At 31.3% G+C, this 20,845-nt stretch overlaps 1 protein-coding gene across 1 annotated transcript; it reads left to right on the top strand.

The window, feature by feature from the left end:
• The first annotated feature begins 664 nt into the window (after positions 1-664).
• Positions 665-17,116, top strand: LOC107442856 (uncharacterized). Its single transcript, XM_016056517.2, has 6 exons — positions 665-778; positions 4,271-5,011; positions 7,388-7,874; positions 10,499-10,617; positions 12,315-12,512; positions 16,555-17,116. Exons 1-6 carry the CDS (start codon positions 736-738, stop codon positions 16,746-16,748), a joined length of 1,782 nt encoding a protein of 593 aa, XP_015912003.1. The 5' UTR covers positions 665-735; the 3' UTR covers positions 16,749-17,116.
• Positions 17,117-20,845: the final 3,729 nt, after the last annotated feature.

Here is a 20,845-nt window from a genome sequence, read left to right as displayed (position 1 = left end):
CGTTGACGTCGAAAGTAGGTGGTGGTCACATTAATGTGACTGGACTGTGTATATATATATATATATATAATTCTTCAATTGGTGTAGTGCCTGGACTAGGATTTGTAATCTCATATCGTATAACCCCTGATTATGCATCGACATTGAAACGATTTTACGAAGAGGGCTGTAACTCTGTAGAGAATAAAGTTACCTTCCCACTTTTTACCAAATCGTTGGATAGAGTAACTTAGGCTAAAAGTATGTTAAAAATATGAAAATTATTTTTTGTTGTTGAACTTTCAATTGAATATCTTGGAAAGTTATGTAACTTTTGTGAAAAGTTTTGAATTTTAAATGCAGAAAGAAAAATAAACAATAGTTTCAACGTTCTTGCGAAAGAAAAAACAAACATGAAACAATTGGTTCCATTTTAGACATTATATATTGTTCGAAGTAAGAACCAATAAATTCTGAAAAATCCATTTATTTTTTTCGGAACAGTATATATTCGGAACAGTAAATGAATGATCAAATTTATTTATAATAAATTAATAATTCTCAGTAAAACCAGTGTGCTAAATTCAAGATAGATATATTTATTTTTTTGTACATAGTTTTCTGATTTTTCAGACTCTATAAATATACCCTAAAAGTTTTCTCATACTCAAATAGTTGTTTTTGTTTAATGAATAATTAATATTAATGACACCAAATAAAATTATAATTTATAAAAATTTGTGCTAAAATTGTAGAATGAAAAAGAAAGAAACAGAATGTTTTGTTTCATTTCTGCTTGGTATGTATCCATGTTACATCTTTGTTATTCGTATTTTTGTATAGTATGCAAGTAGGACTAATGTACCCCCTCTTTCCGAAAAATTTTAGCTTTTGCTATAAAATAATTGTTTAGGTATAGTAAAGTGGCTATGCTCAATTTGATAAAACTATTTATAGCTGATTCTCTGAGGTTAGTTTGAGTTCCTATTTCTGAAGGTAAGAAAGAAAATGAGCTAAAAATTGCAAAGTTGTTGAGAGTCATCAAATTCATGCAATATTTTGTGATTATTAATGTTATGAAATGATCGTTAGCATTAAAAGGTGCATTTGTTAGTTCGCGATATTTGTTGCACAACTAAATAAAATTATCTTAGAAAAGAAAATCATCAACTAGTTGGCCCAAGATGCTTCTATTTTAACATTATTGTTTTATTATTTAAATTTTTAGCATTTTTTTTTTAAACATTTATGTCCACAAGGTGAAAATTCACGCGGAAATCGATGATTCTCTGCTAGTGGTTATTCATTTCTTTCTCCCTATTTTGTAAATTTTCGTCACTAATTGCTCAGCTTTCTCGGTAAATAGTGCTATAAGGGATTTTATGAAGTAGAGCGTAACCGCTTGATTACAACTAAAAATTCAATTTATGGGTATGAAATAAACTTTTGATCAACTTGAAGAGAAAAACCTGACGATTAAGTACAAAGGGAAATATTACTGAACACGAAAAAAACAAAATTTAAACAATTCGGATGCGTATGAGTTTAGAAATTATTTTTCACCCATTATAAAAATGTAATAGTTTTTAAAGTTAGAATACATAACCCACAATATCACAAATAATTTCGCATAATTCCTGCATAACTATATCAGTTTTTTCTGAATCAACTTGACACAATCTTGAAGCTCACTGGCCAAAAAATAATTCACACCTAGAGAAATTATAGCAATGATGCATAGCTTCATGTTTTAACTAGATCTGTGATACTTTGAGAGTACTTTTTTTATAAAAGAGTCCTGAGGTGACCACTAATAAAAACCAGCATATTTATTTTAATATTCTGGATGGCCAGTCAAGATTGGTTTATGTTGGAACAGACAATAAAATAACGAAATCAACTCCCGCGTACTTAAAAAAAGCGTGATTTTTTTAATTTTGTGGTGCATCAAAGTCAACAGTTTACGGATCTTCTAGACTAAACTGCCTTGTTCAACATCGAAGGACTTTCCTGCTAACATAAACATAACTCTTAACGTAATAGAAGTGATTGAACATCTTTCCTGGTTACTAAAATTGAGGCAAATGTTTGCAATAAAAACGAAACAGTTCAGGGGTTTCGTTCGTTATGCATTGCGTATCTGGCGGATTTCTGTAAGCAAATCCTCCCCTAGTGTACTAAACTGGATACGACAAACATTCAACATTTTTCAGATTTAATTCTTGACTGATTCCAGGCTGTTGGCCAGTCTTGAGACAGAGATATATGAGGTGATCTTACAGGTGAGCTCATTTTACCATCATGCACGAAGAAATGATCTTTGAAAGCGTACAGGCAGGTATAGCCCAATAAAACCTATTCAAACCTATAGAGTAGCAATAAATTAGGGATAGCCAATAGTATAAAACTGCTAAGCTTCAGTTATGCCCACATGAAGATGTTGGGGTTAATGACAAGTCAATAGGGTAATTGCAAAGAAGAAGACCTGTTATAAACACGCCTATGACCTATGACGTGAGCTAATCTTTATCAGCAAAATGGAGTATTAAAGTTGAGCTAAGTTTCTCTACATAATTTAGAATGTCAATTAACGATAAGTTAATTAAATATACAGAGCCGTATAGCACTTCAAATTAGTTGAAATATAATTCTTTTTCGTCTGCTTCTTTTATTTAATTTAGATTTATAATTTGTTTATAACCATGATATATTTTTGTTTTGTGTACCTGGCAACTTCAATGCATAATACGTTTGTTTATGTTCTACATGGCTTCGTGTCTTTGTGTTAAGTCTCTGTGTAAATATATAGAGAAATAATTGAAATCTTCGAGAAAGAATCTTTGTGAAAGAATTTGGAATGTGTTACTTAAGAAAATTGATACTTGACGGGATTGGCTTACTCGAAATAGAATTTAAAGAACAGTTGCTGACGTAAACAGATGCCACTTCTCAGAAACCTATCAGGATCGAGATACCTACACTACGTCACTTGCAGGAATCCCATTCAATGGTTAGAATGGGTAAAACTTTTGATTCAGGTGCTTTGGATCACGGTCAAATAATAGGCGTGCATCACTTGGGCCACTCAACTTCCAAAAGCGAAGGAGAACTAGGATTTTCGAAGTAGATAGAATGGCTAAACTTTAGTAAGAATATACTAAGGATTCACGAATGGTAAAAAAAAAATTCAGCGATCTGGAAAAGTGCAAAGGATAATTAGCATTGAACAAGCTTGGCGTCAGACAATTCCATCGTATTGCATGTAGCCAGTAAAGTCAAACATTAGCTATAGAGCCACGATGGCTCAGGGGATAGAGCGTTCACCTTCCAATGAGGTCAACCGGGTTTGAATTCTGTGTGTGGCTGGTCGATACGAATTCCGCATCAGGCCTACACCGACCAAAACTCTGAAGTGAAATATCCTCAGTGGTAGACGGATCATGGGTTAGAGTTCCCTTGCCGTCAGACTAACCTTGTGAGGTTTTCGTGGTCGCCCTCTCCTTGTAACGCAAATGCTGGCTAGTTCTATCAAAAAGTCCTCCTCGAAGGCAAATTTCTTCCAATACTTGATCCAGGAGCCCCCTTGTCTTCTGGTTTGGGTTCAAAATTACAAGGTTACGTGGTTAAACATTAGTATTTGTAAACCAAAAAATTGGGTCTGCTTTTTAATGACGGTTATTAAAGAAAGAAACATTAGCTATACCGGAAACAATTCTTCTCTCGGCTGAGGCCAACTGCAGTGCTGAATTAAAATAGTAACAGTGGTAGACGTATCATGAATTAGAATTCCCTTGCAATCGGGTTAACCGTTGGAGTTTTCCGTTTCTTTCTTCTACATATAACTCAAATGTGGGTTAGTTCCACCAAAAAATTTTCCACGATGACTTGTCTGTCTCAATTCTTGATTCAGAAGTTCCCTAGTCTTCAAGGTTAGGTTCAAAATTACAATGTCACGTAGTTGAACATTGTCGTAAACTCAGAATTTAGTCGGTTGTTCAACGTCGGTTATAAAAGGAAATAAAAACGTTAGCTTAAATTGCCACTCATGAATTAACAACATACATAATACACTCACTACAGCGCCCCCATGTGTGCATAACCGTAGTACAAAGCTACTATCATTAAAGATTATTCTACGCTATATTCACAATTTCCATAGCATTATCTCTCCTTAATTCAATGGCACTTTAGTGTATTTGAATTCGATGGCACTTTAGTGTATTTGAATTAATTTGTCAGGTGAAATTATAAATTTAAAGATATTAACTTTAGATAACAATTTAAATTTCAGCCTGGTTTTTATGGAGTGCTGCCAACGCTGCATTTGTCTCAAATATCAAAACGTCGGATGGATTAGAAATTGGCTCACACCATAATATGATGCAAAACTCAACGAAAAATGTCACTAATGAATCCAGGGCTTTTGATGATAGTTCTCGAAAACAAAACAGCGACAATATATTCAGAAACCAAATATTCGACAAATTTGAAACTAAACTTTCAAAAGAACGAATCTCCACGGAGACGGTCAGTATAAGAGTTCAAAATCTAGTTAAAACAACGATTGAACCTTATCATGACTTAATAAATAATAAGGAACAGGTCTTAAATCAAGATGGTATGAAATTAAACTTAAAGAAGATTAACGATGATGAAAAAACAAGTAGTCAAAGAAAAGAGGATAAAAATGAATCACTCAAGAGATTAAATTTTCAAAAACCAGATGGGGATATTGAAAGGACTGATGCAAAAGAGGATGACAAAAAGCATTTATTAGATGCACAAGAGACTGATCAAGCAGATTTTGAAAAAGACCTTTACGAAACAGTTTTCAGAGAGGTTGGAAGCGAAAAGAATGCAAAATCAAAATTATTTAGTGAAGAAATTGAACTGATGAACTCTTCTTCGGAAGAGGATTCAGATGAGATCTGGGATGAGCTCTTGCAAAACATAGATCTGAATAGAGACAACGTTTCCATGTATTCAGACATCCACATTGAACCTCCTATTTTAGTAGATGATGCATCATATGGTAAGTATAGTTTTCTTTGTTAAAAGGAAATAAATTCTACAGGATGATCTCAAAACAGTGTTTTAAGTCATATACTCATATCAATATTCAGATATCTGGATTAACCCTAGTATTTTAGTAGAGGATGCATCATATGGTAAATAGAATTTCTTTGTTCATAAAATTAAATAGAAGATTACAAAATAATGTTTAAAGTCATTATATACCGATATCCATACATTCAGGTATCCAAATTAATCGTACTATTTTAGTAGATGATGCATCATATGGTAAATAAAGTTTTTTTTGTGAAAAAGATTAAATTCTACAGGATGATCTCAAAATATTGTTAATAGTCTTTATTATTGACCAAAAGTAGGTAATAAATTACTTGCAATAACTAAAAAAAACTAGCAATAGCTTAAATCTAAATTTGTAACAAATTAAATATTATTTGCAATCCCTGTAAAAGTAATCATTTTCTCTCAGTCATGATTACACAGAATCATAATGTTTGACCACGATTGCAATCATGACCAAGAAATTGTAAGATTGATATTATAGTCCTGATTACAGGTAATCATGATCTACGATTACGAGTAATTGCAACTGTAAGCTATATCAACATATGATTGCATACAATCTTGATTAAAAATTATAAGGAATCACAAATTACTATTCAAAAATTGTCGTAATTACTTTTCATTCTGATGCATAATTTGCGAATTTAATTATTTTTTTTTTCGGTATAATGTAAAATTATTTCTTAGATTTAGGTCGAAATAAATTGTTTTCAACAAAAATTTTAATAATCTTATATTCCAAAGAAACAGTACTGTATCGGGTGCCTGAAGACGAGAAAAATAAGAAATCTTAACAATTAATAACGTGACGTAATTGCGATTAGAGATAACACCATAATCAACACTATCCTGATTGATAGTTAAAATGAATCATAAATTACGCATTTTAGTCCGGCAGTGGACTAGTCGTTAAGACACGTCTCCCAGCAGATCACCGAAGTCAAGCATCACTGGCTACTGTCAGTGTGCGGGTGGGTGACCACTTGGATCAGTCTACGTAGAGTCCGAGGGTGTGCGGTATTGGTCCTCGTTAAACTGTTCTACCGTAAAGTGCTCGACTTGGAGTGCAGGTCATAGGGCTACCAAAGCGGGGGTGCCATCCCCTTTGCAGATGATCAAAATTGTGATGGCATGTCTGCGGATCATCCTCAGGGATGTTTCCCAGACCGTCGCCAATAGCCCATTGAGCAGCTCTAGTGCGACGTAAATGAACTACAACAACAATTACGCATTTTAATGTTTCTGTTTCCTTTGATGCAATATAAAACTAACTAATAGTTTTAAGTTGAAATAAGTTGCTGTCGTCAAAAATTTTAGTGTTCTGAAATCCCAAAGGAATAATATTGTACTGCGTACCGGACTTACAAGAACTTATAGTTACAATTTTTAGAGATCACCATAAGCCACGATTATAATGTAACTAATTACATGTTATTTGATGCACATAAGTTGCTTATTTAATACAATTATATTTGTATTTCATTCAATATCACACACAATGTATCATATTTCATCCTTCTTAAAGACAAAAGTGAAAAGTAAAGTGAATTTATTACCAAACGATTCGTAAGGAATTCTAAAATTTTAAATATAATTTTGCTGTTGATACTCCCTGTTAAAAGAATTGTGTGATCCATTTTAACATTTTATTAACCATATTTATAAAATGTTAAAATAACTGATATCAAATATGATAGTTTTGATGATGATGTAACCTAATTGAGAATTATTTGATCAATTTTAAATTTGTCATAACTACCTACATTTAAAAAAAATGCTACGACAATTATTATCAAATGTATTTGAGCTGTTGAGAAATTCTTTAGGAAAGAGTTATTTGATACATTTTAAACTATTAGGGGAGCGGAAAGTAACGTCGTTTCGGTGCATTAAATATTCCTTAATCTTAAGAACCAATTCAGGTTTTTCGATCCGTTTCGATTCATTTTCGATTCGGCATTGAGAGGTCGTTGCTAACAAGGGTGAATGCGTTATTGATTAAAAAGGAAATCTTGAAAATAAATATCAAATGCACCCGAAACGATATTACTTTCTGGTCTCTCTAATACTATCCCTTATTACACATGCTGGTAGAGAATTACAGTTAAATATTGTAATTTTAGTTAAATATTGTTCATCCTTATCATATTCAATAAATATTAAAATAATTAATGGTAAATTGGGAATTTTTTCTGCCGAAGCACCCTAGTAGTAAGTTATTTGATCCATTTTAGTCGTCTCTGGATTAACCACATTTAACAAACATTGAAGTATCAGGAATAAAATATTGTTTTTGTTTTGTTTTTTTCTTTAGATGATGCAAAGGAAGATGTCTCTATACGTAACATTTTAAAACGGGAATCTTTATTAAGTTGGAGTATAGATTCAAAATCGAACGATTATGATTCAACAGCTCCCACCGCAAGTACTAATAAACGTCCTATCGAATCTCAAGATCAACCTCTAAGTCGAGATCCGACTGAGCGGCCACCACAACCATCTGAGCCATCATCCTCACCCAAATCCCCAGAAGTTTTACCAAAAACAATGCAATCTAACACTGTCCACAGCCATATGCTCAACAGGTTAGGTAAACGTCGTCTTCCTAATGCTCAAAGGCCTAGCAAAGAAAGACCAAGATTAGCACCACCAAGCTCGGAAGACCAAGCAAGCTCAGAAGCACAGAGCTCGGAACAATCAATGTCAGAAGAGGTTTCAATGCCAACAAGCTCGACCATTTGCAAACCTCCTTCGCATTTGATACACTCCGATATACAGTGTACTGAAACTAATAGCGAAACGTAAGTGTTATTTTTATCATTCCATAGATCAATATCATTTTTAAATACAACTAAATTATTTTCACTGTACACATAGATCTCATAATTGCTGTGATTTCAAAGAGACAACTTAAAAATCCATCCATCTCTGGCCTTAAACGGGTGCAATGTTCCTAAAAACTTGATGCCCCCAACTCCTGCACAGAAAGTGAAAGTTTATCAGCGATATTTTATTTTATAATAAACGCTGAACATCTGACCCAATTTTTAAATTTAGGACTACCAATGCTCAATTCCGTAGCTTTGTATTTTTGAACCGAAATTAGAAGACAAGAGAGCTTCTGGATAAAGTATTGGGGGGAAATTTGCTTTCGTGGAAGACTTTTATGATGGAAGTAACCCGTCTTTTCTTTACACGGAGAGAAAAACCACAAAAACCTTTTACGATTTGCCTGACGGCAAGGGGACTCTAACCCATGATATGTCTACCATCAAGGATTTTTTTCGTCAGTTTTGTGGTCGATACAAGCCGGGGGTGCAATTCATATCGACCAATCATCGCTGGGATTTAAATCCGTTCTCTGTATTCTACGTTTTGAGAGTTCCGATTATGTAGAAAAAAGTGCTCGATTGAAAAATTTGCTTTCTATAATCGATATAAAAACCGATAAAAATGCTTAGTTAGTATGCATAGTTTTAAAGCTAATAGGTGTTATACATATTTTCACATTTCGCAAAACAAAGTGAAAATCTACATACAATACGCTACTACTAAGGAGAAACTTTATGATTGTTAAAGTGTCTTATAAAATCAAACTGAAATCTACACACAATTTGCTACTGCTAAGGGGAAACATGATTGCTAAAATGTTTTATAAAATCAAAGTGAAATAAAAAAAAAAACAATACGCTATTGCTAAAGGGGAACATGAAAATCAAAGTGAAATCTACACACTGCACGCTACTAAGGGGAAACGTGATTGTTAATGGTTCTGTTTAGGAGTTTATTGCATATTCTTTAACGTTTAAATGTTTTTACAACCTCAATGATTAACGTGGATGGTGTAGTTACGTCACTGAATTCGTATTGCTGAAGTCCGTCATCATTTTGTTTATAGTTGTGGTTTTAAAAAAAGTATTTTTATAAAATTAAATGATATAAAATCAACGGTAAGAGAAATTAGGAAAAAGGTATGCCATATAAAATAAAGTTAATGGGGAAAAAGTAGTGATACGTTTAGGGAAACCGTAAAAAAGCGCTATTATTGACGCCGATGATACTCAAATAATTTTGGTAATTAGTATTTGCATTACGGTTATTGGATTAATTGGTACGGAATGTACTAATGTAGAGACTACTACAGTGTTGTGGTAATAGGTTGTAAGAACAGATTGCTTGATTGAAGAAATTTATGACTATCATGCTTGGTTTCAATCAAACAAGGATATTGATTTCAATTTATTTTTATTTCAATGGTACTACTTCTAAAAAGTTTTTTTTGCTTAATCTAATAATGTAAAGCCACCAGAAGGAGGAAAAAAATTAAAATATTTTAGCTTTATTCATTTTCTCGGTGTACGTCTTACAGTTTGAGTATAATTTTATAGTGTTGATTACAGCTGTGGCGTTGGTGTGCGAAACATTAGAATCCAACTCCTACTCTGGATTTTTCCGAGAGCTCTACTCCAACTTTGACTAATACCTCCGAATCCCGGAAAGGATTAATTACTACGATACTATCTTTTATCAACTTTTTTGCAACAAATTTCTATGTAATTGATAATTAAATTGCTAATCTAAAACTAAAAAGCTTGTATTTTTGATTATTTTCTCTATCTACTCTACTAATACTAACAGAGATCATTAGTTTTATAAAAGTTCTTATCTATAATTAGAAGCAATACAAATACATCTGACCCTAAATCGATTTTTTATCACCTGCACAAAATTTAAATTTACAAAGAGGAGAAAATATTTGAAAAATATGCATTTTTTTTAATATTTCTTCTATTTTTTTTAAGGCAAAACGAATTTTCTCCTCTTTTAGCAATTTATTTTAAAGCATCTTGAATCCTATAACGAAAATATATGAAACTAAATATTTGGTGAAACTTGTAAGAATCGAGTTAATACAGTCTTAGCTAATTTTCCAGGAATTATGCTCATTTTATCTTAAAATGTTTGTCTGGCTTTCTTGCAAAATTTTTAAAGAGAGCAGATTAAAACTCGGTGATTTTTGAGTAACAATAATAACGTTCAATAAACCGAAGAATATTAGTATACTTTCTTTAAAAATTTCATATGACAAGTTTTGTTTTAAAAGTTTGAATTACTCGTAGAAAGCGTTTGAGATTTGTTTTATATAATTTTGTGTGATACAACAGAAAAATTGAAACAAAATGTATCCCAGAAATCCGCCAGAAATGTATCCCAGATTTCTGTAAATGGAGTAGTAATGTTTTTAAATCCCTTTTCTGCGTTGAAAATTCTACAAAATTATTTTAGAAGTGACAGAGGACATTTGCTTTGAATGAATGTTAGAGAAAAAGTAAATTAGCAAAAGAAGTGTTTTTTTAAGTATATCACTGTACTTGATGGTAAAAGTGTGAATGAAATAATGAAGGAAATTTTATTTGCATTGCAGTGTATGCGAACAACAATGCGTGCATGGTCATTCGACAAACGAAGGAATTAAAAGGACTCATAGATGTAATAAAGCAGAACATATTTGGAGACCTTCCAGGCTGGTTTCTGACTGCAAACGTCAGTATGATTTATTAATATTAATTAAATTTTATTTAATTAAGTCTATTACATTAATTAATTACGCAAATTATTTAATTAAAGAGCTAATAAATTAATATGATTAATTAATTAATTGAATTAAATAAATAATATTAAATTAAACTAATTAAATTAACTGAATTAATTAAATTAAATTAATTAAATTAATTAAATTAAATTAATTAAATTAAATTAATTAAATTAAATTAATTAAATTAAATTAATTAAATTAAATTAATTAAATTAAAACTCTCCTTTTATTTGAGTTAACTCCCAAATGTAGATNCCCCGGATCACATTCTTAATTGAATTAAATAAATAATATTAAATTAAACTAATTAAATTAACTGAATTAATTAAATGAAATTAATTAAATTAATAAAATTAAATTAATTAAATCAATAAAATTAATTAGATTAATTAAATTAATTAAATTCAATTAAAATAAATTAAATTAAATTTAAAAAACGATTGAAATTAATAATGTCATGAAGTACGGAAGTATGGAGGAGATTTAGGTGTTCTTTTTTATCAGATTGAGGTCAACATTTGGATAACAAAATTTCACCATCAGCTACAATTTAATTAAAGTTTAGTTAACTAAAATTGTTGCAATGGGGCTGATCTCTAGAAACCAAAGAGATTGATTTTTAACTTCAGTGAAAACCCACCTTGAGCTTTCCCATTGTCCAGCGACACGTTTTTATGCCACTGTTGGGAATCTTTTCCAGTTTGGCAACTTCCTGTACCTTTTTCTATTTTGCTAATAAATACTAACTTTTTAGAGAGATTCTTTCTAACTTTTTAGAGATATTTTGCACTTTCATTTTACATCACATGATTACTTACGTAGGTTCTGTGCAAGTTCTGTAGAGAACTGAGACTGTTTTGTGGTAATTGTGCTGCGTAGAATCAAAAAACAACTTTAACGTACTTTCAAAATCTCTCCATTATTTGTAATTAACAAGAGTGTTTACGCGTCTCTTTTCTCTCGATTATTTTATGTAATTTCATTTTTTTAATGAATTATTTTTTTTCTTATCCTTTTTTTTAACTGATCCTTAATATTTCGCACACTGATGATATTCATATATTTTCAGAAAGAATCACGCGGGTGTTGTGATGTAAGTAAGAAAATACAAATAATTTTTGATGAAAAAGAAAATAATAAGATAAAGTGAATAAAATAATCTCTTAAATGAATTCAAGTTTCAAACCTGAACTTGATCATAATAACTAAATTACTGACAGGGTTCAGCTTTGAAAGGGTTAAAGATGATTATTTTTTTATCATTAAAATAAAGATACTATTTTAATGATTATTAACATTAGAATAAACGACGGGAAGTTCTCATTAAATACTTTGGGCTTGAAAGTGTTAATAAAGTTAATCAAAGTAAAAGTAAAAAAAATATATAAAATTTTTGATGAAAAATAAAATAAAAATGTAAAGTAAATTAAAGAATGTCTCTAATAAATTCAAGTGTCAAACCTGAATTTGTACATAACAGTTAAACTACTGATATGGTTCAGCTTTGAAAGCATTCAAAATAATGCGTATTATTAAAATAACCAATGAAAGGTTCTTATTAAATACTATGGGCTTGAAAATGTTAAAAAAGTTAAGCTGCTTACTTTAGCTGTCATCAAGTAATAGTTTTACTTTTTATTTTTAGCTTATGTTGATTGCACGATTACCCTAAAATCTGGTGGACATAAACGCTGCTATGGCAATTATAAAAATCAAGGACCATGGTGTTATTTATCTTGTGATTCATATGAAGGTAAAAAACGAGTAAAAAGTGCCTGGTATCAATGCAACATTAATGGTTCATGGGATCCACCTCTGCCACGTTGTGCAATACCGGGGACAAGTAAGTTTTTGAAATATGTATACAGCAGATATTGAAAAATGCGTACCTTGTCACGAAATTGAAAAACAACGTAAATGCTTCAGGATATATTTCGAGAAAAGCGACTTGACAACTTTTTTGTTGGTGCTAAACTTAACGCTAAAATAGAATTTCAGATTATTGATAAAAAAAGTGATTTTTTAAATTCTTTTTCAATATATACATCTTGTCATTGCCATGCAGTAATGACAAATATATAAAAATCTAAATTTTGTATTTTTTGTCACTTATGCTGATTTTTCTATTGTTACAAAATCAATGAAATTTCTTTTCACGAGTTGGCAACGAAGAGCTAGAACAAACTTGAGCTATAAATAATTTAATAATTGTAATCATGAATTATAAAAAAAAATGTGCAATAATTTTTGTTTTAACTGTGCTTATGTATTTAGGTGAGTTACACAAAAAATTATCGCTTATTTTGCTTTTAACAATGTAAATTTCAATGATACTGTCGAAGAGCAGGAAAAAATTCGGTTACGTGTAGATCATCCTAGGACCAGATCTGCGCTTCTTCTGCATCTCCGAGTTAACTCCGAAATTAAGAATGTCGGGAAATTTTTATAAATATTTTGTATAATCGACTTATACGTTACTGATATTGAATGACGTAATTCAAGGTATATGAGATTTATGATGAATGTAAACAGTAATTTAGTCAATGACACCGGATTTTGGTCTTTTTTCTATCTACCTCGTTTAATCCGACTACCTCTTAATACGATATATTTCGCCACTATGAATAAATGGCAGCAATAAAAGAAAATGCTGGATCATGGTTTCGACTAACTGCCTTGTTTAATCTAACTCTCTCCTACTACGATATATTTCGCCGCTATATATAAATGGCAGCAATAATAAACAGCCGGGTCACGATTTTATCTACTTACCTCGTTTAATTCCTACTTGAAGGCTTGCACGGCAATGGAAAATCGTGTTTGCTGCTATGGATACCGGCGCACGTGAATATTGAGGGAAACGAGTGTGCGGATTCCTTGGCTAAGGAAAGCAGAGGTGCCGACCAACCTTGCACCACCATCACACTTGCAGATGTAAATGCAGCTGCAAGACACAGACTTCTGCCCTATTCCTTCAGGAAACCCCTCATTACTTTGATTGTACCAGAATCTTAACATCAACAATTACAAGACTAAGAGCAAACCGCTTCAAAGGGATGAAAATTCTTCCCGACAAAATAAGAACTTAACTTCACCGATAACTTCACCGGTGTTCTTCACCGATGTTCAACTTACCCCGGATCACATTCTCGAGTGCCCAGTCCTTACCCCATATGTTTTACAACTCGGTATGGTGCCACTGGCTTCAGAACTTCGTGAGATCCTCTACAGTAACGATGTATTGAAGCTAGCGGATGCAGTTTTGAAGGCACACGAGGCCATTTAATTGTCCATGGACACGATATCTCGTTTAATCTGACTCTCCCACCCTATAGATTTCGCCACTATACATAATTTTCAGCAATAAAAAAATATTTCACGATTTTACATACCTACCTCGCTCAATGTGTCTCTCCCATACTACGATATATTTCACCACTATGCGTAAATGACAGTAATAATAATAAAAAAAAAAGCCGGATCACAGTTTTATCTACCTACCTTGTTTAAGTTGACTCTCTCCTACTACGATATATTTTGCCACTATACATAAAGGGAAGTAATAAATAAATGCCGGGTCACGGTTTTATCTCTCCCCCAGGTTTTATCCGGCTTTCTACTACTACGATATAATATTTCCACATTATAGTATAGTTCGAGTTAATAATCTTGTTGAAAGATAAGGCAACTAATAAATACAGATCCCATTGCTATAACTGATAATTATTATGTCGAATATTTAATGAGAAAAATTTTTTCAAATCCTTTAGTTATATTGCTTGAAAAATTTAAAAATGCTCTCTGGGGAAAAACAAAGAAAAGTAAACCTGGTTCACATATTAGCATGTGCTACTCTCAAGCTTTTTTACTGCAACTCTTTTAACTACTTTAGTCTTCTTTTATTTGCCCAGTTTACAATACAATTTTTTTATCCTTTAAAGACACAGTAAAATGATTTACATATTTGGAAACTAAGAAAAATGTCACTGCATTTTGATATATCACTCTCAAATATTCGATATTTATTTTAACGATGGGTCAGTTCCGTGACATGGAGCTTATAGAGCTAGCTACAAATTCTTTCAACTTTTGAAAAGTAAACAATCGTAGGAAAGTCGACTTCTCGAATGATTCAGTTCATGGTTTTCACGTGACATCGGTATTCTTTATTTAATTATAATTCTTTTATAAATATTTCACATAATTCTATAAGAAAAGCAAACAGCAATAAAAATATTAATATCTTTAATAATAATAAAAAAATGCAATTCACAATATTTAGAAATTTAGGGAATATTAATATAGATCAATTTGCTTAAAATGCACCAACCAAATTCTCAATTTCTAATAACATATTTAATACGAATTCTTATTTTTATATAATTCTGTTCTGTTGTTAAGAAAAACAGTCTGTATTAGAATGAAAAGTTTGTTTTTAAAACAAAACCATTTGCTTATAACAAAAGTAGAAGGATAGAATATCTCCACTCTTCTCTTAAGTTTAAAACCGATGAAATTTTTTTTGTCTCTTTACGAACGGTATCGTCAGAACATCATGGAGCGAGCAGCAAAGACTCTGAATCGGGAAACTGACCCATTATTTTATCATTTTTAATTTTCTTTTCCTTCACTAATCGGAGTTGGGAGCTGTAAGAGTCCTAAAAATATCCTGCTTATTCAAGTATTACTAGAAAAAAAAACAGTACAACGAGACCAAGAAAAAAAATTAAAATAAGCAGACAAATTTTTGGAACGTCTGGGTGTTATTATTATTTTTAATTATTTTTGTTTTTTTTTATTTTAAGGTGCGTACTAACACGTTACGGGAATTAGAGATGATATAAGCTTTGTTGATATTTTGAATAAATGTTTTTTTTTATATAAATAGTCTCTTCAGCATAGAACTCGATATATCATCGATAACATTTGTAATTGATGAGATAATTGCTACTATGGAATCAATTACTTATAATATCGATCGCAGGTAAGTACGCTTGTAAATAATCACGATATCTGATTACATGTGGTCATGATTCCTTGTAATCACAATAGGAAACTTCAGTCACTCCTTGTAATCACAAATAAAGCTGCCGAATTTAAAAATAATAAAAGTCTTTGCAAAACCACAAGAGAAGGCTGTAAATAGGCAGCAGTTCCTTTGGTAAGCTAATGGGTAGCTTTTTGTTTACTTTTTTAAAATCGTAAATATATGATAATGATAGTGAAACAACTTTGAACGATTAACTAGATAAATTACTGACAATTAAAGTCATAATGGGCCAGTGACAGTTACATTTTAATTTGCTTCATGCATGTCAACAAAATATATTTGGTTTCATGGTTTAAAACCGAATACTTATGAGCCGTTATATTTGAAAGTTGAATAAGTCTATTTGAAGCTGCAAAGTAGTCAATTTTGTTTTTACAGTTTTAAAAATCATTCCCGGATTTTGATGTTTCATCAAATTATAATCAAATAATGCTCAGAACATCACCCAAATTGATTATCCTTTGCCAATACTTTTAAATTCTTTCAAACTCTTACACTTAAAAGTCTCGGATTTATACCATTTTTCCAAATAGACTTATTCCAGTTCTAAAAACAACGGCTCTTACATAATCCAATTTTAAGGTTTTTAACTAAAATTTTTATTATTTTTAGGGGCCAGATTGGTAAAAAGGCAACATCTTGTTTTAAAATTATTCACTTTTAAAAATAACGACACTTATCATATCGAAACTTATGGCTTTTGACCTAAATTTGCATTATTTTTAGGGGCCAGATTGGTGAACAGACCACATCTTGTTTTAAAATTATTCACTTCTAAAAATAACGATACTTATCGAAACTTATGGCTTTTGACCTAAATTTGTATTATTTTTAGGGGCCAGATTGGTGAAAAGACCACGCATTGCACATACAGATGATGGAAATAGGCATAATCGCAAACCGCCGCATGGAAGACTACGAAAAAAACGTTATGTAGCTGAAAAGGAATCGGAAAATGAAAAGAACAGCGAATCTGAAGAGAAAAGTAATGATGAAGCTCAAAAGGAAAATGAAGACATCTTTATCTAATTGGTCAACACAATTGAGCAAATTGTATTTGATCGTAATTAATTACTTGTAAACCTGACTAAAAATAATTTTAATTTACGATTGCAGTTGTTACTGTCAATATCAAAAATCATAATTTAGGAATAGTATTTTAATCACAATAACATTTATTTGTAAGGAGCGATAATAAGTAGCTATGGTAAATGACTACAAGTGGTTGATTACTTCTAATCAATTACTTTTTTCTCCACTTTGAGGTTTACCATTGTAATGCAATATTTTGTTTCATCTATGCACTTGCCTCATAACGATTTAATAGTTGTATTGTTAAATTTTCTTTTAACTACTAGTAATTTCCATATCCAAACTCTTTATTTTTAAATTAGAAAAAGTGCTATTAATAAAGAAAAGTATGTGAAGTTTTTGTTGTTGTTTTATGTTATTTTTATGGGTTAAATAATTTTATTTCAAATTCTTTTGAATAATAATACTTTTGGCAATTAATTTACTTACGATTTGAAATTTCACTAGAAGTAAGGAGGTTGAACTGCATGGTTCGTTGTTTTTTGTTCAAGAAACCAAATAATTCATTCTTTGGAAGGTTCAAAATTAGTTACAAAACTCATTAACAGAGGGCACCACAGAATAGTGGGCACTATTGTGCAATGTTATCAAAATAGCCACTATTTGTAACAAAAATGTTGCACACAGTCTAAGCAAGAATTTAAAAAAAAATATTATTTTCAAAAAGTTATAATAAAATTGGGGATTATAGTATATTATCAGTATCTTTCATAGTCCTTTTGCCATGAAAAATAAAAAAGCCATAGTTCAACTGCCCTACACTTGAGGAAAAACTATAATTATCCTTTATATATATACCATCTCGCAGTAAAGAATTCTCTGTACTTTAGAACAGAAAAAGAACTTAAATATTTCAACTTTTTTAAAAACCTTTCAACCTTTGCGTATATTTATGAGCACAGATAATGCAACATTATGGTAAAATTTTAAGTGTTAAACAATCTGATCGCAAACGCTTTTTATTGTCACAAAACTACAGTTGCTTTTTTCATATTAGTTTTGCGCCATTTTTAGAATTAGCTTAGAGGGCGGTGGCTAAATGCAGGCTAAACTTGATCCTTAAGTCATAAATAATTGTTACAAACTCACAGTAGATATTGAAACAAATATTTTTTAAAATATCTTTTAATATCATCGACAACAGAGTCTTCTAAAAACAATTTTTATCTAAATAAGCAAAGAATTCCACTCGTTTGATATATTTTAATGATAGATGGCTTAAAAAAAGCAAAATTGTTGACCGAAAAAAAGGAATTCCGGGGTTAAAATTTGTATATCTATTGTTATAAATTCGGTGAAATTATTTATTTATTTCCAACCATAACTGTTTCCCTGTTTTAAAATTTTGGAAACCGTTAGTCTAATTTAAAACATTTAGTATATACACCGAAAAGCCATTACATTATGACCACCCTCCATCTATAACAATGGGCTTGCCCAGGTTTTCATGGTTTCTCGCCCAGGAATAATGTTTTCATGGGGCACATTAGGACCCATAATCCTCATAGAACAATCCCTGACATCTGTAAGCTACTTGAACACAGTTGCAGACCAGGTTCACCCATTCATGGCAACAGTTTTTCCTGCGAGGGATGGTGTTTACCAACAGGATAATACACCGTGTCATAAGGGTCGAATCGTTATGGATTGGTTCGAGGAACATTTCAGTGACTTTCAAGTCATGTTTTGGCCCCCAAATTCACCTGACCTTAATCCAATAGAGCATTTGTGGTCCTACTTGGAAAACCAAATTCGTGCTGCCACGCTATGAGAGGGAATCGCAGGACCAGTTGGTAAGCGCTTGGTACCAGATACCTCAGACTACCTATCAGCACCTTGTGGAATCAATGCCACAGCGGGTGCTAGCAATTTTAAGGGCTAAAGGTGGTCCTACATGTTATTAGCAGGGTGGTCATAATGTAATGGCTCTTCGATGTATATCATAGCCCGATTTGAGTTGCTGAAAAAAATTCCAAAGAAATGAATGTACTGTAATTCGTGTTGGTCAAACTGCAGAAAATGTGACTTACAAATAATTGTGTAGAGGTACTGGCAACAATGTAATTCATTAAATTGTTAAAAATGCTCCGTAATCCTTTTTAATATATACTTCGAAAGTTCTTTCTGAAAATAAAATTAAAAAATCACTTTAGTTAATTAATGGTTAAGCGAGGGGGGAAATTATTTTTTAAAAAACCTAGTAAATCATTAACGAAGAATTAAAAGCATCAAACTATGTTTCTCTGAAGAGGAAAATAAAATTATGATTGGAAATAAAATTGAACTTCATCCGGCGGTTTTCACATTTATGCATTTACTTTCTAAAATATTAACAATTTGTGTATTTTTTCGACATTTAATAAATGTAAAACTGTTCTGGTTGACGGGGAAAAACACAGGAAGACAGATAGCGCGAAAAAACAAAAACAAAAAACGATTCTTTATTTTAGTATTTTACGGTAGACAGAAAAATCTCATCTAAATCTGCTTGCTTCATTTTTTACAATAATGATTACTTGAAGAAAATAGTTGACCCAAGGTCAGGAAAACTGAAATGGGCATAGTGGGATTTGGCCCTCGATGGGCTGTAGCGCCACAGAGTTTAGTTTAGTTTCTCAGTTGGAAGAAATCCCTAATTATGTAATATCGCGTAATAAAGAGGGAAAAATCATAAAAAACTGAATGACTTTCATAGTAGATTTCATACTGCTTGAAGGAATAATATTCAGTGATGGATATTTCCAAGAAACATGGGCCAACTTGATCTAAGTATAAACTATTTAACAGAAAGTAGATTATAATTGAAGGGAAGAAAGTTTATAATACTAATGATGGAAAAAATGTTCTGTTTGGAATTGATATTAATACAAAGATTTTAAACAATGAGTAAATTTAAAAATACTTTTTAATGCAACAAATATTTTGAAGATGCTGATTTACGGAACATTCTGTATAAGTTTGCTTTAAAAATAGCTCTAATGCTTCTACGACGGAAATACATCTTTGATTTGCAGTTAGATATATAGATGGTGCTAAATCTTTTTTGAAGTTTTGAGTATCGAAATAATTTTTTGTGAAGCAATAAAATAGCAGCTGGAATTATCATTAAATTGATTTTGCTGCTTTAAGTTCACTCTAATATTTATTGAAACAATAACAAAAAAAATTAAAAGATAAAATAGACATTCCCTTTTAACTCATACTTTATTTAGTGAATAGCTAAAGTATACTGTCTTTGTCCAAGTTAGTAAACATGACAACAAACATCGACAGCTCTGAACAGTGCATATCTAAAGTATACTGCTTGTGCCCAAGTTAGTAAACTTGACAATAAGCATGGATAGTCCTTAATAGTGCATATCTAAAGTAGACTGCTTTTGTCCGAGATAGTAAACTTGACAATAAACATGGACAGCCCTGAATAGTGCATATCCAAAGTATACTGCTTTTGTCCGAGATAGTAAACTTGAAAATAAACATCGACAGACCTGAATATCGGTATCAAAAGTACACTGTGCAGAAAGGTAATATCGGAATATGTTAGATGTATGATATTCAACAAAGTTTATAGTAGGATTCTTAAAAATAGAAGTAATATTCATTTTTAAGGAGGAAGATAACTTAGCCGTTGGTCAACCACACGTGATATCTTTATGAATATTATATGATAAGAGTACAAGATACTCGTATTTAATTCTTTGTATTGATAAAAATAAATAAAATTATCTTTTTTGTATTTGTTTGTCTAATAAAACTTTCTTAAACAGAAAAAAATGAATTTCTCTTTGAAACATATCGTAACAGCAAGTGGTTGGTAATTTTAATTTGTTACTTAATGTTAAAATTTTGTCGGTGACTTGAGCACTTGTTGTAAAAGCGGATTTCCCGATACATGTTGCACTCGTTGTATCTAGGTTTGTTCGTATGGTTTTGTACACGGTTATAAGTTTAAAAATTACTTAAATATCACTTTTATTTAAGATTTTTTTAGAGTGGTAAGTAAATATATATATATATATATATAATTTTTGAAA

The sequence above is a fragment of the Parasteatoda tepidariorum genome, chromosome 6 (genome assembly GCF_043381705.1).
Source record: "Parasteatoda tepidariorum isolate YZ-2023 chromosome 6, CAS_Ptep_4.0, whole genome shotgun sequence".
Lineage (NCBI taxonomy): Eukaryota > Metazoa > Arthropoda > Arachnida > Araneae > Theridiidae > Parasteatoda > Parasteatoda tepidariorum.
Note: the sequence above shows the minus strand (reverse complement) of the source record. Positions and strands in the feature narration are given on the sequence as shown.

Bases quoted from the DNA above. Each gene is read 5' to 3' on its own strand.
- LOC107442856 (XM_016056517.2), top strand. From the start codon at position 736: ATGAAAAAGAAAGAAACAGAATGTTTTGTTTCATTTCTGCTTG. The intron at 779-4,270 runs GTATGTATCCAT...TTTAAATTTCAG, and splicing joins TTTTGTTTCATTTCTGCTTG to CCTGGTTTTTATGGAGTGCT. The intron at 7,875-10,498 runs GTAAGTGTTATT...TTTGCATTGCAG, and splicing joins ACTGAAACTAATAGCGAAAC to TGTATGCGAACAACAATGCG.